Genomic DNA, 13,175 nt, shown 5'->3' with positions numbered 1-13,175 from the left:
CAAAATCTTACCTGTATATCATAGATGCGTTTACTTTTTGAAGGAGACAATAATGCATGTGATCTAACTTTTTAACGAAGGCTCTGGAATGATTTTACAACAAAAAAGAGATGTCATGGCAGCATTCTCATGTAATATAAAGAAACCACTCAAATAAGCATGATATTTATATGCTGCATTGGCATTACATACTATATAACTATGTTTTCTAGTGACGATAAGTCTTCTCTCTATCCAAGAAGCATGCAGATGGAGGATATTTGATGGCGTAAACCTTATAACGTTGTAATAAAATCTATTTTTCTGTAGCATGATTGCATTCACAGTGCCATTCTATATGTTGCCTTGCTTTTTCACATTGGCAGCCTACTTTCCTTGGCTATAGCTAGATCATTCCTAGCAGTTGGCATGACTGTTCTGCTTTTCTTTATTTCTTGCAGGTTGGACCTCAAGAGATTGATGTTGTTCACAAAGATGAATATGAAGATGATTCAATCCAGAGTGGCTCTGATGAGGAAACTGAGGATGATAGGTACGATGCTGCTAGTTGGGAGATTGCTGATTCTGATAGAATGCATATACCTGATCAGGAGCAACTGGTAAGAGTCAAGACAGGTCTTTCAGGAATTCCTTTGGTTGAATTTGTTGGGGTTATGATACGTTAAAGTCTGGGATATAGTGTCTTTACTTGTAAGTGATGGATCGGTGGAATGAAACAGGTCGAGGAATATTCTTTGTGCCAGATTGATGCATACAGTGATCATAATAGTGCACATGGGAAAAGTGCTATTCATGCACAGGAAAGATTGAACCAAGGTGATAGTGGAACTCTTTCAATTTCTCAAGCTGCTTTTAAATTTGTTGCACAGCTTGCCAGGGGTTTGCTTGGGTTTGGAGAGTCCAAAATGCTGCCAGATGCATCAAATTTGAGTAATCATGGAGAGCGTGCCCAGAAACATATTCTTGATAGGACTGATCTGGACATTTTCAAGGAAAAAGAATTCATGAGAGGTTCACAGTATCATCTGCTGGAATCGATGGATGCACTCTACCCTATAGATGACTCAGCTATGCAAGAAGGGAAAGAGGAAGCAGAGTTATGTACTCCAAAAGATAAATCAAAATACAGTGTTTGTAGGGTTGACGATCGAGTACAGTGTTTCAAAAAATGTGTAGATGATTCAGGGGAATGTACATTTAATACTGTTAAGAAACAGAAAAAGGAGGATCCTTTGTCTGATTTGGCTACTTCTGACAACGATGAATCTGGATACTTAAATCATCTTGATACTGTGAAGGATCCCATGGACCATTTCTTCTTGAACAAAACCAGCCAGGTATTTTTTTTGTATGGCATTGTGGCTCTATCACTGCAAGTGGATTTCAAAGATTTTATATGAATGTGTATCTGCTTGATAGGTGTCAAAAAAGCTCAAAATTTCTTGAAGAAGATTATGAAAATTTGTGTCCTCATGTACAGTCTACTGGTCAGCATCAATGGACAAAGAAAGTTCATCAAGAGTGGGCTATCTTAGAAAAGAATTTGCCGGGTAAGCACTGCAGGCATTTCACTTCTTTACTAAAAATTATTTGTGATCCTTCTTGTCCGTAATTTCAGTTCTCTGCTAATATTGTATGCCAGCCTCTCAAGTGAAATTTGATCTCATGTTTTGTAGGCAATGCTAGTTTGCCATTAGAGTGATTTGTTGGTCACAGAAAAACTCATTAGATTTCTGACAGGTTATTTATTCTATATTAATAGGGAGACTTTCACCAAATCCTCCAGAAATATGCTGCTGTCTAGTGTTAGTTATAAAAATCAAATCAATTCATCCGTTATTTGTCAGTAATGTTTTAGCTCCTCCTCTGGTCTTCTACTTTATTATATACGTAAATCTTATGAACTCTGCTTTAACTGGACAGACGCGATTTATGTTAGAGTCTATGAGGATCGGATAGATTTACTTAGGGCTGTAATTATTGGAGCAGCTGGCACACCATATCAAGATGGCCTTTTCTTCTTTGATATTCATCTTCCATCAGAGTATCCTCGAACTCCACCAGTAAGCTTATTTTTATAGAAAATTCATGTAAACACGATTTTTATTTCTTTCTGCTTGTTAAATCTCATGTGATGTTTTATTTATTTTATTTGGGTTGATGATTCAATCCTCGCAGTCAGTACACTATCATTCTGGTGGTCTTCGATTAAATCCCAATCTGTATGAAAATGGGAAGATCTGCCTTAGTCTTTTAAACACATGGACAGGCAGAGGGAATGAAATTTGGGACCCGTTGAATTCAAGCATCCTTCAAGTTCTTGTTTCACTTCAAGGTCTCGTATTAAATTCAAAGCCTTACTTCAACGAGGCTGGATATGAGAAACAGATTGGTAGAGCTGAAGGGGAGAAGAACTCTCTGGCATATAATGAAAATTCTTTCTTGTTATCCTGTAAATCAATGTTATATCTGCTACGTAAACCTCCAAAGGTATGATTCATTGAGATCGCTCATGCAAATCTGACAGTTAAGCTTCAAAAGTTATTCTTTAGGCAGGTATAATTTATTTCTGTTTCCATCTGATTGTTTATAGCTTTTAACTGTAGAACCCTTATATTGTTCCTTACATTTTTTGCAGCATTTTGAATCATTTGTGAGAGAGCACTTCCGCCAACGGGGCCATTATATTCTTGCTGCCTGCAATGCATATATGATGGGTGCTCAAGTCGGATGTCTTTCAGGAGAAACAATGATGGGAGTGCATGACAGGGCAGACACTCAAAGCACCAGCTCGATTGGTTTCAAGATTATGTTGGCTAAGCTTATTCCAAAGCTTGTTTCAGCATTTAAGGAAGTTGGAGCAGATTGTGAGGAATTTCTAAATGTGTCAGAGCACTTTGGACATGTTCAGAAGGCTACTATTTGAATTAGGGCTCCTATTTGAAACTAATATGTTGAATGTTTTGGATTGTTTGGTGTATTCCTTGTTTGGTCCTTTTCAATACCAAAGACTGTAGAAGCTGTTTGCGCTTTATTAAGATATTCTATGGAAGCTTGCTAGATATTGTAATCATCTTTGTTTTCTCAAACCTCTTGTATGCTATTTTTGTATATTAATAAAGTTGTTTGTTGTATATTAATCAAATACTTTGTAGATATCCTGGTGTGTCGTGTCATGTAAATCACTAAATTGTATAGAATTATGGCTAAGTATTGTCTGGTCTCCCTGTTTGCTTTAGACTAGTCAACTGTCAGAATAGCTTCATCAACTGCACACAGGAATTCTCCTATAGTGGTAGTTAATAAATGCTATTGACTGTAGGCCATTAAAGCTTGCAAAATAGTGACTTATTTTGTTGGAAATTATATACAAAAAAATTTGTCTTTCTTGATCACTCATATGGCATGATGCAAGTCAACTCCAAATGCATGCAGAATGAAGATGATGGCTAGCAAATCAATGGTTGTATTTCAAGTGATTCTTCCCTTAATGCTGGAGGCACGCCATTCTGTGATGATAGGAATAATGCAATTTGAAAATATGCTAATAGAAATTATGCAACTTGTGAACTGCAACCACCATAATTAAATGGGGTAGGGGGTTTATATATCAGGATTGCGGGTGCTAATAAGTGTAACAATAGAAGTGAGTGCATACAGGTGAGGATACACATATTTACATTGATTAATAATGCGGGTGAGATGTAGTCCAAGCATTGTTAGGGTAGTTGTCTATGCAATGAATGTTAGATAGATCTCTGCATTTTAAGGCTTGGATATGTGATGGTATAGAGGGGGATCACTTAAGATGGTATTATGGGTTATTGGCTTATACATAAGGTGTTGTGAATTTGGGCTGTATGAATGCTGTTCTCAGGACGGGCAATATAACAAGAGTGTTAGCTGCTAATGATGGTGAAAATAGTTATATGGCCGAGTTCTTAATTATCTGTGGTTAGAAATGCATTAATGTATTGGAATTGATGTTTGATTATGGTAAATAGATGCAAGACAATAACTTAAAGTTGTTTATGCCTTAGAGGAGTTCGGCTTTGGAGACTATAGCGTTGGATTCAAAGATTGTTTTTACTTTTTGTTTGAAGCTTTCCTAAATTCTATGGATTCCAGTGGTGCTATTAGCTTTTAATAGTTGGTTGGCGATGTGAAATTTAGCTTTCTGGTTATGTTGATATGAGCTGTTACTCAAATAAATGATGTTCATTGAATTAATCGGTCTTTTGTTTTAGGGTTAGGGTTATTAATATTTTACCTAATTAAATGGTTCCCTTCAGTTGAGGTAAAAACATGTCTCGTTGTATATTAAAATCCCTTTCTACTTCATGTTATTCTTCATATGTGATTATTCTCCTATCCATGCTGAAGCAGGTTGAAAAAGGCCTCTATTGGTGGGCAATATATCTCCTGTAGAGACTATTCTCTCACTGTCTCTTTGACTCGTAAATTATAAACCCCCCAAAGCATCTCTGCACACTAGCAACAATGCAATTACAATCGATTGCTATAGTGTGATCCAAATATTACAATAAAATTCTTAGGCCATTATTTAAGATTGAAATAGAACCACCATGCCACCTAATGGGTACAGAGATAGAATGTGTTAAGAACCTTGTATCTGATGGATGCATAAACCAAGAGGATAAACTATCGATAAAAAAATGTAAGCCACAAGGTTTTACCGTTGTTATAGACATTTTTGTGCCTTACAGCATTGAGCATGAAATGTCCATAATCTAAGGGATCCAAAGTCCCTAAACATGTTGTTCCTACCCCTAGAGGAACAAGGCTAACAAACCACAGCAATTCACAGAAGTTCTCCACCAGAAACTGCTAAAAAACAAGTCAATTCAGGATCATTTCAGTGGCTACACTAGCTGTTTGCGCTGAATGTCAAAGCCAACACTGGCTACCTGCGTTGAATGTCAAAGGGAACACTGGCTACCTGCGCTGAACGAGAGTGGACATGTGGCAAGCTCATTTCTCAAGGTGTCAAAACCCGGGAAGCTTCCAAAATGACACTTGCCTCAGGGAATTCGACTGGTGATGGGTAAGAGGTTCCAAATCTCCAAGTGGAAGCAAGAACCTCCAAGTGGAATCAAGAACTGACAGAGGAAGAGGACACTAGTCAGATCTCAAGCTGACTCATCCTCTCTCCAAACATCTATATATGGATCTCTCCTCCATGAGATCTAGGGGGCTGGAATTTTGTTATTGCAAAGAATTGCTGTTGGTTTGAGATTGAATCATTGGGTGCTTAATGCTTTGAAGGGGGTGAAGATAGGAATTCCATTTGCTGGGAAGGAGATGCTGGATTGGAGCCCTCTGGGTTGTATCTCTTCCTGAACCTTGTTATTCATCAATAAAGCTATCTTGGTTTCTCCTATATACTGATGTATTCTTGATGTATGATTGCATTAGTGTATTTGGTTTATTTCTAATCCTAAACTAGTTATGAATGTGAATTTCTGTCTTTGTGTAGTGTTCTTCTCTTGTCGCAAGTAGCTGTTCTCTTGTGATCTTACAGGAACCCGTTGAAGCTGGACAAGCAAGAAGGCAAGTAGCTGTTCTCTTGTGATCTTGCATGAACCTGTTGAAGCTGGGCGAGTGAGAAGGCAAGTAGCTGTGAACTCCCAAAGAGAAGAGAGACCGGATCGAGGGACAAACGGAAGACACCGGTAAGTCTATTGATCTCTCTTCTTTCACATTTCATAAAGGAAGAAGCCAGAATAGCTGTCCTTGTTTGTTGCTAAGGCACTGTCACACCTTAGGTGGATAGGATCGTCCTGCATAGGCATTTTTCCCCACAACAAATTGGCGACTCCGCTGGGGAGATCTGTTTAGTCATTTTATTTGTGTTTCTATCATTGTTTGTTTCATAGACTTGACAGCAACAATCGAACTGCATCTGCTATTCCCGGATGCAAAGTAGACAGTTGCTGCTTTGATCCAATCACTGGACTTGTCTATGATCTGAACAATGGACTCACAAATGATTTGATGATCCTTTGTGATAGATCTTAGTACCCCCTCAAAGCATCCCTTTGATTACACCTTGCTTGTTGCTTTTATTTGGCCTGAAACAGTGAATTAAATAGCAATCTGTGACCCAGAACCAGTGAGAAACGAGAGTTTCTCCTTCAGCGCAGACCCAGTGAAGGGATTCTGCATTTCAACGTAGGTCCCGTGAAGGCTACCTGCGCTGAATGTCAAAACCCCTGTGTTGAGGTTGCGCTGATCCAGTCTGCCCTTGTGCAGCTGGGGTTCTCTGCTCTGTTTTGCCTTGTTTTGATCTCTGATTTTTGCAGCCTGTAACCAGCATAGGTACCAGTCTGATAACTCCTTTTCTCTGCTTAAATTCCAGCCCCCTAGATCTCATGGAGGAGAGATCCATATATAGATGTTTGGAGAGAGGATGAGTCAGCTTGAGATCTGACTGGTGTCCTCTTCCTCTGTCAGTTCTTGATTCCACTTGGAGGTTCTTGCTTCCACTTGGAGATTTGGAACCTCTTACTCATTACCAGTCGAATTCCCTGAGGCAAGTGTCATTTTGGAAGCTTCCTGGGTTTTGACACCTTGAGAAATGAGCTTGCCACATGTCCACTCTCGTTTAGCGCAGGTAGCCAGTGTTCCCTTTGACATTCAACGCAGGTAGCCAGTGTTGGCTTTGACATTCAGCGCAAACAGCTAGTGTAGCCACTGAAATGATCCTGAATTGACTTGTTTTTGAGCAGTTTCTGGTGGAGAACTTCTGTGAATTGTGTGGTTTGTTAGCCTTGTTCCTCTAGGGGTAGGAACAACATGTTTAGGGACTTTGGATCCCTTAGATTATGGACATTTCATGCTCAATGCTGTAAGGCACAAAAATGTCTATAACAGTTGCCCCCTAAAGTATGAGGCTGTTTATCGGGTGAAATGCTTTATCAGGGGGATCCGAAGTTCATCCAATGCCGGGAGGAGACCTGTAATAAGATACAATACAATACATTATTTTTCATACTGCTTTCATGATCTAGCTGAGGCGGACATTCCCATGCTCAGCTTTATAAATTCATTTTTCTGTACATAGAACAGAGAATCGTCTGATGGTAGACTGATAATTTTGATGAAATTATCATCCTTTGAGTAGGATGATTATCTGCTGCAATGATGTACATGTCAATGTCTTTATCTTTCCTGAATATATATCGCAACCCGGATGGATGAAACTAGAGCCGGGGTCTTCAAACTCGTTCGATCTTCACTCTAAGTACAAGTCGATCCATGTGAGAAATGTTCTGAAGTCGAACATGGAAAGACATCGCTTGATTACCGGTCAATGATGTAAACCGTTAACAAGCGTGAGAGGAATCACCGATAATGATAATGACCCTCAAGGTACTGCAGTACAATTCACGTGGTGTGAATAAAGGACTTGGCGTCGAACACCACGCAAAATCTTTCGGTCGAAGGTCATTGATGTATACCTGTCGCCGGAAGTGAGAAACTTGCCATTGAGGCATGCAAGCTTCAAATTACTGAAGGGGTTGTTCCTAGATCAACTTCTTGGATAATGAGCTGATGTCGACAAGAAGCGATCCGTCAAAGGAGGGCCTTAATGAATCCCACATCAGTGACACGGAACGGAGCTAATGATTTTGATGGAGGTGAAAACGATCTGTGACATATGATTCAGGGTGGCGGTCATGAAAGGATGAAGGATAATGTATGGCAGTGGATGGGACACGGTTGACTTTTTTTGAACGACTTCTCTTGAACATATGGCGACATTGATGTGATGGATTGGTAGCATTACCCCAAATATGGATGGTATGGCGAGACCATGGTGATGTGACCGGTGAATGAAACAACCCAACCCGATTGTGGTACGGAGGAAAAGTGTCATGTTCAAGAGCGACTTGCTACCATCAAAGTTTTATTTAGTTTCTCCCAATTTTTCCCCAGTCACTGGTGAAACAACTGCCCTTTTCTTTTTCAATCATGTAGTCGCCAGGTTCGGCGTACCACAGGCTATAGTTACAGATCATGGATCGCATTTTCGCAATCACATGATGGTTGAATTAGCTGCCAAGCTAGGGCTATCTCACGACAGCTCTACCCCGTATTATCCACAAGCCAACGGACAAGTTGAAGCAATCAACAAGGTCCTGAAGCGTATGTTGCAAAGGATGATCGGAGTTCACAAAAGAAGGTGGCACCTAATCCTGTACTCAGCCTTGTGGGCTTACCGAACATCGGTAAGGAATGCGACCGGGTTCACACCTTTCCAACTGGTGTATGGCCTGGAAGCAGTCTTGCCAATCCAGTGTGAAATCTCGTCTCTTAAACTCGCAATTGATCTCCTCCCCGGAACTTCAAAAGAAGAGACCCGTTTCTTGGAATTAATCCAATTGGATGAAACCCGTCGTGATGCCGCTTTGGCTAACGAAGCCCATAAGAAACTAGTGAAGGCGCAGTTCGACAAAAATGTCAAACCCCGTGTCTTCTCAGAAGGTGACTTGGTCTTGCTTTACGATCAAGAATCCGATAAATTGGGAGCGGGTAAATTTAATTCTTTATGGATGGGCCCCTATATTGTTAAACGAGTGTTAGCAAAAGGAGCCTACGAGTTAATGGATTATGACGGAATTCCACTGGCGCAGCCCCGTAATGGGTTGTACCTCAAGCGTTACTATGCTTAAATAGTGACCAATATGCATGCACCTCGATTTGCGTTATTATGCTGGGGGCATGCAAACATAAAATCGAGCAGTTTTAGCACACAGTTCATGCTCGTTAAAAAATAAACGCAAGATCCGAGCAGTTTTAGCACATAGTTCATGCTCGTTAAAAAATAAACATAAGACCGAGCAAATGTTTCCACCCGCGTTTAAGCTCGTTAAAAAATGAACTATCCCGGTAAATAACCACAGTGAATGTAGTATAATCAGCCATTAAAGCCTTGGTCGTGTTTGCACCGTCACCTCCACTTTTCCATTGGCTGATCGTTCACCTCCATATGATTGTTTACCCATTTTGAGGAACAACTGCGAAGAGTGATTACACCTAGCCATCCTTGTGACACTGCCGTGATTGGAAAATTCCAACTTGTACCTGGAATCAGCTGCTAACCCTGTTTATCACTCGTTCCTCAAAAGACGAGTCTTCTTTAAGCTCTTTTCATCTGACTCGTAAAATATGAAAAGATTGCCGAGTTTTGGCCTTCCGGCTCGTTAAAGCGACCGGAAGAGCTATCCCTCCTCTAGATTTTAATCTTTTTGGACCTGAGTGATTATTGCACAAAAAGATCGAGCGCTTGTTTTGTTCGGCTCGTTAAAACTATCGAAAACTCATCCCTTCTGTATTGTTTTATACTTTTTCGGACTTAAGGGATTAGATGACGAAAAAGGACTTTTGGAGTTAACTTTATGTACCTTTTCAGACTCTCTAAAAATGAAAAGGACCGAGTTATCCTTGTCGTTAGACTCGTTAAAATCATTAAATAGCGACAAACTTCTCTTTAGACGAGAACGAGTTTCACTATCGCTAGGCTCGTTAAAACATAGCGATGGGCTTGCCCGAAGGGCATGTTATAGAACAAGCATATGTTATCCTCTTCAAGCTTGACAAAAATAAAGAGGTACTGGTCAACAATGACTGGGGAAAAATTGGGAGAAACTAAAGAAAACTTTGATGGTAGCAAGTCGCTCTTGAACATGACACTTTTCCTCCGTACCACAATCGGGTTGGGTTGTTTCATTCACCGGTCACATCACCATGGTCTCGCCATACCATCCATATTTGGGGTAATGTTACCAATCCATCGCATCAGTGTCGCCATATGTTCAAGAGAAGTCGTTCAGAAAAAGTCAACCGTGTCCCATCCACTGCCATACATTATCCTTCATCCTTTCATGACCGCCACCCTGAATCATATGTCACAGATCGTTTTCACCTCCATCAAAATCATTAGCTCCGTTCCGTGTCACTGATGTGGGATTCATTAAGGCCCTCCTTTGACGGATCACTTCTTGTCGACATCAGCTCATTATCCAAGAAGTTGATCTAGGAACAACCCCTTCAGTACTTTGAAGCTTGCATGCCTCAATGGCAAGTTTCTCATTTCCGGCGACAGGTATACATCAATGACCTTCGACCGAAAGATTTTGCGTGGTGTTCGACGCCAAGTCCTTTATTCACATCACGTGAATTGTACTGCAGTACCTTGAGGGTCATTATCATTATCGGTGATTCCTCTCGCGCTTGTTAACGGTTTACATCATTGACCGGTAATCAAGCGATGTCTTTCCATGTTCGACTTCAGAACATTTCTCACATGGATCGACTTGTACTTAGAGTGAAGATCGAACGAGTTTGAAGACCCCGGATCTAGTTTCATCCATCCGGGCTGCGATATATATTCAGGAAAGATAAAGACATTGACATGTACATCATTGCAGTAGATAATCATCCTACTCAAAGGATGATAATTTCATCAAAATTATCAGTCTACCATCAGACAATTGTTTGTTCTATGTACAGAAAAATGAATTTATAAAGTTGAGCATGGGAATGCCCGCCTCAGCTAGATCATGAAAGCAGTATGAAAAATAATGTATTGTATTGTATCTTATTACAGGTCTCCTCCCGGCATTGGATGAACTTCGGATCCCCCTGATAAAGCATTTCACCCGATAAACAGCCTCATACTTTAGGGGGCAACTGTTATAGACATTTTTGTGCCTTACAGCATTGAGCATGAAATGTCCATAATTTAAGGGATCCAAAGTCCCTAAACATGTTGTTCTTACCCCTAGAGGAACAAGGCTAACAAACCACAGCAATTCACAGAAGTTCTCCACCAGAAACTGCTCAAAAACAAGTCAATTCAGGATCATTTCAGTGGCTACACTCGCTGTTTGCGTTGAATGTCAAAGCCAACACTGGCTACCTGCGTTGAATGTCAAAGGGAACACTGGCTACCTGCGCTGAACGAGAGTGGACATGTGGCAAGCTCATTTCTCAAGGTGTCAAAACCCAGGAAGCTTCCAAAATGACACTTGCCTCAGGGAATTCGACTGGTGATGAGTAAGAGGTTCCAAATCTCCAAGTGGAAGCAAGAACCTCCAAGTGGAATCAAGAACTGACAGAGGAAGAGGACACTAGTCAGATCTCAAGCTGACTCATCCTCTCTCCAAACATCTATATATGGATCTCTCCTCCATGAGATCTAGGGGGCTGGAATTTTGTTATTGCAAAGAATCGCTGTTGGTTTGAGATTGGAATCATTGGGTGCGTAATGCTTTGAAGGGGGTGAAGATAGGAATTCCATTTGCTGGGAAGGAGATGCTGGATTGGAGCCCTCTGGGTTGTATCTCTTCCTGAACCTTGTTATTAATCAATAAAGCTATCTTGGTTTCTCCTATATACTGATGTATTCTTGATGTATGATTGCATTAGTGTATTTGGTTTATTTCTAATCCTAAACTAGTTATGAATGTGAATATCTGTCTTTGTGTAGTGTTCTTCTCTTGTCGCAAGTAGCTGTTCTCTTGTGATCTTACAGGAACCCGTTGAAGCTGGACAAGCAAGAAGGCAAGTAGCTGTTCTCTTGTGATCTTGCATGAACCTGTTGAAGCTGGGCGAGTGAGAAGGCAAGTAGCTGTGAACTCCCAAAGAGAAGAGAGACCGGATCGAGGGACAAACGGAAGACACCGGTAAGTCTATTGATCTCTCTTCTTTCACATTTCATAAAGGAAGAAGCCAGAATAACTGTCCTTGTTTGTTGCTAAGGCACTGTCACACCTTAGGTGGATAGGATCGTCCTGCATAGGCATTTTTACCCACAACAACCGCTAAGAAGTTTAAAGGCTATCAATGCATCAAAATTAATAATAACAAGAACCTCAACATCAAACATTATACAACCCCAACATTTAATTGATTCCTTGGCATATTTTATCGTCCTTTAGTACATGCAATTCCAGCATCTTAAGATTAGTTTCCTTTACATTAGAAAACTCCAATATTTAATTGATTCCTTGGAGCATTTGACTGTCCTTTAGCACATGCAATTCCAGCATAGTAAGACTAGTTTCTTTTGATTTTCTTTCTCAAACTGATGTAATATGGATCCCAAGTTGTGGTTGAATGAGCAAGTCTTTACTAGGGCTGTGGGGGAGCACCCCCCTGAATCCGCTCCGGGAGTGCGCTCCATTCAGGAGCAGATCTAAAGTGACCTCGGGAGTGCGCTCCCTTAAAAAAATTTCACTCCTTGCCTCTCTAGGAGCGAACAAGGGAGCGGTCAGGGAGTGGTTGCTCCATGATTGCTTTCGTTCACTCTCGGAGTGAATTTTTAAGTTGGGGAGTGATTGCTCTCGACCGCTCCCATGTTGCCAAAAAGCGCTCACCTGGCAAAAAAAAGGGCATGAATTTTTTTTTTGGTGGGAGGGAGGGAAAAGGACAAAAGAAATAAAAGCCCTCCTCCCCTCCCACAATGCATCATTCGCATTTGGAGCTTGAGGTGAGTGAGAGGAAGATTGAGAGGGTTGCTTGAAGATTGCAAGGGAGATTGGAGCTTGGGATTGAAGGCATCATTGGAGAGCCAAAGAGGTAGGGTCTAGAGTCTATTCCCATTGCTTTTACTTTTCCATGTAGCATTTGTGTTTTTTATATGTTCATTGTTAAATGAAAGATGTTCTCCTCTCTTTCACATTCCCATTCCTCCATTTTATTGCAATCAAGAAACTGTAACCCCACTAAAGTTCAAAACTTTTAACATCATGGCTATATGGCTTGGCATTTTCTTGATGTTGGTTCCCTTTTTTGTTATGATGGTGTTGGGGAGCAGAAGAAGAAAAGTGATGAAGATGATGAAGAAGTGGGTGGTGGAGGATTAAAACCCTAGAGAGGAGTACCGAGAGGAAGAGGAGGAGGATAATGAGAGTGGAGATGATGAGGGAAAAAAATCAAAGTGTACCAAATCCTTTTGTGGAAATATGTTACTAGGATTTAATGAGGGAAAGGGGGTGGAACCACTAAATTTACATGTCTCCATTACAAAAAAACTTATGCAACTCGTGCTAGAAAACATCTCAGTGGGAAAATGGCATGGGAGGAAATAAACAGATAGGAACCAAAACTTGTGGAAGTGTGTCACAAGTTCAATGAGCAAAATACAC

At 40.6% G+C, this 13,175-nt stretch overlaps 1 protein-coding gene across 4 annotated transcripts in view; it reads left to right on the top strand.

Annotated features, from left to right (window-relative positions):
* The window catches only part of LOC149205334 (putative ubiquitin-conjugating enzyme E2 23), a 52,526-nt gene extending 49,437 nt beyond the window's left edge, over positions 1-3,089 (top strand). For all 4 annotated transcript variants that reach the window (XM_089395005.1, XM_089395003.1, XM_089395004.1 and 1 more), the window contains 6 exons: positions 441-599; positions 720-1,337; positions 1,481-1,550; positions 1,924-2,063; positions 2,179-2,490; positions 2,639-3,089. In XM_089395005.1, the coding sequence (XP_089251131.1) occupies positions 441-599; positions 720-1,337; positions 1,481-1,550; positions 1,924-2,063; positions 2,179-2,490; positions 2,639-2,926 (1,587 nt within the window). In that variant the 3' untranslated portion in view covers positions 2,927-3,089. The remainder of the gene's footprint in view (positions 1-440; positions 600-719; positions 1,338-1,480; positions 1,551-1,923; positions 2,064-2,178; positions 2,491-2,638) is intronic.
* The last annotated feature ends 10,086 nt before the right edge of the window (positions 3,090-13,175 follow it).

The sequence above is a fragment of the Pinus tabuliformis genome, chromosome 1_2, assembly GCF_031772625.1.
Source record: "Pinus tabuliformis cultivar Carrire ecotype Pingquan chromosome 1_2, CPIR1, whole genome shotgun sequence".
NCBI classification, from domain to species: domain Eukaryota; kingdom Viridiplantae; phylum Streptophyta; class Pinopsida; order Pinales; family Pinaceae; genus Pinus; species Pinus tabuliformis.
Note: the sequence above shows the minus strand (reverse complement) of the source record. Positions and strands in the feature narration are given on the sequence as shown.